The sequence below is a fragment of the Punica granatum genome, unplaced genomic scaffold (assembly GCF_007655135.1).
Source record: "Punica granatum isolate Tunisia-2019 unplaced genomic scaffold, ASM765513v2 Contig00470, whole genome shotgun sequence".
Taxonomy (NCBI): domain Eukaryota; kingdom Viridiplantae; phylum Streptophyta; class Magnoliopsida; order Myrtales; family Lythraceae; genus Punica; species Punica granatum.
Window position 1 is genome coordinate 20,497 of NW_022204366.1, and position 3,997 is coordinate 24,493.

Below are 3,997 nucleotides of genomic sequence, written 5' to 3' on the forward strand. Positions count from 1 at the left end.
CTACGTGACGCTCACTCGGCTGCCGAGCGCGATGGATTGTCGATTCAATGTTTAGATTCCTTTTTAAAATCAAACGATTCATCTTCGTAAATCGAGGAATTTGAATCGGACCAAGCAATGACATTAGTGTTTCTTTGAAATTCATGCATTTCATTCATTTAATTACTGTCTTGCATGTTGAATTTAGTATACCTTTTTCTTGCACCCATACTTACACACTTATGAACTAGGTAACCACAACTGGCGGCATCACACCGCTATCCCACCCGGCATCGACTAAGGATGGAAGAAATTGATCCACCAGTCCCTTCAGGAGAAGTTACCCCACCAACTACAGTGAGGTCCCAATTGCCTGCTACACATGCTCCACCATATGCCCCGCCATCCATGTACATGCCATCGACTCCGGTGCCTCCAGTTTTACCATCTTCCAATGAAGCTATACGCATCGCAGTGCTCGAAGGCACAGTTAATCAGATGACCTCCAACATCATTGAACTTATGGCTTTGCTCAGCGGACCAAACCGTGCCTCTTCAAGTTCCATCCCGCCTCCTGCGTATGGGTCAATGGTTGATCCGTCTCCTTGGGTCCCACCAACCCTTGCCCCAGAAAATGATGTTGTGCCTATTCCAGCGCCGACACACTTCCCGGCGACTGTTCCACCGTTGACACACGCACCGGAGGTCTGTCCGTCTGTTGCTCCTCTTCCGGTAACACTTTCGGTGACTTTCCCTCCTCCGCCAATGACGATATCGATAATTGATCCAGCTATGCTTGCGCTTCCTCCGATGTTAGTATCAGCCACAAGCACACATGCTCCTGCTCCCATCGCTGAGCCATTTCCTTTCCCAGCTCCACAACCCCAAATAAGCCTTCCTCACCGAACTCCATCGATCCTAAACATTCCTTACCATAACCCAGATACACAAGCTGTGGCTGCCCCTGAAGCTCCACCGACATATATTATCCCTACTGCGGAGATAGAACAGGAGCGCCGAATGAAACGAATGGAAGAGATGATGAAGGCTCTCCAGGAAAGTGACTCTCGTTATGACACGAGTTACTTGGACCTGAATCTCTTTCCAAACATGAGGCTACCTCCAAAGATCAAGATTCCCGACTTCGACAAGTATGACGGGACCACAGACCCAAAGCCACATCTGCAAGGCTATCGAAACCGCATGATGCCGTACTGGGGATATGAACAGTTTATGATTCAAACTTTTCAGGAAAGTTTGAAAGGAGCAGCACTCAGTTGGTTCACCTCTCTCAAAGCAGCGGACATTCCCACTTGGGATGAACTCACTAAGAAGTTTGTGACCCAGTATGGCTACAATACTGGCATAGCTCCGTCCTATCTCGAGTTAAGCGTCATGGAAATGCAAGAGGAGCAAGCCTTTGTGGACTATGCTACTCAATGGCGTGTTGAGGCGGCCAAGCACCGTCCTCCGATTGACGAAGCGAAACAGATCCAGATATTTCATGGGACCCTCAAGGGTGAATACTACTCGCACCTCTTGGGACACATGTCATCTTTCAACGCAATGATAAAGGCTGGCAAGAAGGTTAGCCTTGGGATTAAACTGGGAAGGATTGACCATTCGGTCAGAAAGGGAGAGGGTGAATCCTCCAAGAAGACAGCCGTCACTGCTGCTTCCTCCCACAACAGGAAAGGCAAAGATGCTAATGTTAGCGTGGTGAACCCGGGGCACCCCAGCCATCAGCAATATGCAGTTAATGTCGCTCCGTCATTTCCACTACCGTACCATCCTGCTCCACAGCAACAATACCCAGCTCAACCGATTTACTACTCGGCTCCTCCTGCCTACGCACCTCTTCAAGCCCCGCAGTCTTTTGGGCAACAATATACCTCGGCCTTTCAAGTGCAATCAAGCAGCCCACCGGCTTCGAGAATTCCTCACCCGGCCCAGGGAGCCCCAACACCGCTAACCCAGCAGGGTAACAGGGGCCAGGTCAGGCCTCGACCTCAGTATCTACCTCTTCCTGTTCCTCAGTCAAACATATTCCGTCAACTTCTTGCTGCCGGAAAGATCAACCCGGAAGCCCCCAACGAGAATTTCAATCCTGCAAATCTGAACCAGAACCTTTGTTGTGAATACCACATGGGTCCTCCAGGACACACGACCGATAATTGTTACACCCTCAGGGGCAAGCTGCAGGCACTGATCGATAAGAAGTTGCTCTCGTTCAACGAGGTGAAGCCACCAAATGTTCAGATCAATCCTCTCCCTGACCACGGCTCCAGCTCAGCCCGACTGTCAACATGATCGAGGCCTATCTTCTTGGAAAAGATGAAACCAAGGAAGAGTAGATGGCCTCCCCACGAGGCTACATGTGTATATACTGTTCCCCGCTTGTCGGCGAAACTATAAGCCACACAGCGGAAGAGGGATCTTTTTGTTATAGCACTGACTTTAATAAAATCCCTTACTCATATTGCTTGTCTGAAATCCAAAATCGACTTGGATTCAACTTCATCCAAGCGATACTCCGAGGAGCAAGTCTAATCCTTCAACTGAAAAGACCAGAAGTGACAGCTCCACAAACAGAGCATGACCCAACTCTCGATCGCATGAGATACCAGCACGGTCATGCCTCCGATCAAAGAATGGATCTCACCTGTCCTTTGCCGTCGCCGCCAACTAAGCACTGGAACAACACGCGCAGTTTCCTTTAAACTCTCTGTTGCTTTCATTCAAATGCATTCCCACAAATGGGCTCCCGATATGAACAAATCCTTCAATGGAGCATTAGGACAGTCTCGAAGACGCCCTATTAGTTCTGTTGGACCTGTTCGACTCACCTGTCCTCATGGGACCCGGCTCCTTGAGCCTTCCCTAGGACGGCTGCGCAGGCCTACTCGCAATTAGGGAAAATATGCTTATGTGACCTCAGTCGCGGTCTAACCACTCCAGAGTGGTGATGACTAGATTCTCGGAAACAAATGTCATCCACACACGACACCCCATGGGTCGCGTGTGGGACAAAAGGGATTTTCCCATGGGATCACCACATATTTCTTACCACATATCACCCCGCATAATCGCCTAATGCATTGTCTTCTTTGTCATCCTTCACAGGGGCACATTGACCACAGGCGAAGAGCGATGCGCGAGTTCACGCTTCCCTGAGAACTTGTCTCGGACTCTTTCCTCATACTTTGACGAGGAGGTGTCCGACGATGAGGTACCCCCTATGAAGCCGAAGACGAGGATAATCGAGCGAATCACTCAGCATTTATGCAGCCGTCTTCCTCGAACATCCAGCGGCTTCAAAGGCGTGCACCTCCAAAAGGCACGCGATGTAAAGAACAACAAGTGATAATCAAAGACATCGCACCAGACGCCTGCCACGGGCCATTTCAACAAATGAAGACTGGGGCATCCCCGTACAGCATTCGCACCGGGGCAACCTCGGTTCCCTATTCACGGGACAATTCTACATTTTCTTTCTAGTCAACAGGGGAAATTCACATGCAATGCTTGCAAGGGCAAATGACACGGAGTTCGACTTCTGAGTGCACGAGAGTCAAACTTCCAAGAAAGCCGGCCCTCACAAAATAGGGCTAGTAACATGCAACAAGTCTCCACGAGGCGAAGCACACCAAAGCGGCCTCGGCGATGCAAAGTCGAGGAGTTTCAAACAAAGACATGGGGCACAAAACAAACCCCAACTGCAAGAAAAAAAAATAGAGCAAAAAGAAGCGGGAAAAACCCGCCAATGAAGAGAAAGAGAAAAGACGTGGGAAAAACCTGCCAATGGACAAAACGAGGTACCGCTGAGATTTAAAGCACCGGCGCCGCTAATCCAGAGAAATCAACAAATCCCAACAAAAGGGGAGCAGCAGACACAACTCCTCGACGAAGACAGAAAACAATGCACTCGGAGGTTGAATCCTTCGAACCCTTTGCTCTTGCAAACTTGAGAGATAAAAGAATCGAGCCCGCTAGGTCGAAAACCCCTTTTGGGGCGGCC

At 49.6% G+C, this 3,997-nt stretch overlaps 1 protein-coding gene across 1 annotated transcript; it reads left to right on the plus strand.

Annotated features, from left to right (window-relative positions):
* The first annotated feature begins 282 nt into the window (after window positions 1–282).
* Window positions 283–2,289, plus strand: LOC116190475. The gene has a single exon (XM_031520164.1). The coding sequence runs from the start codon at window positions 283–285 to the stop codon at window positions 2,287–2,289; it is 2,007 nt and encodes a 668-aa protein (XP_031376024.1).
* The last annotated feature ends 1,708 nt before the right edge of the window (window positions 2,290–3,997 follow it).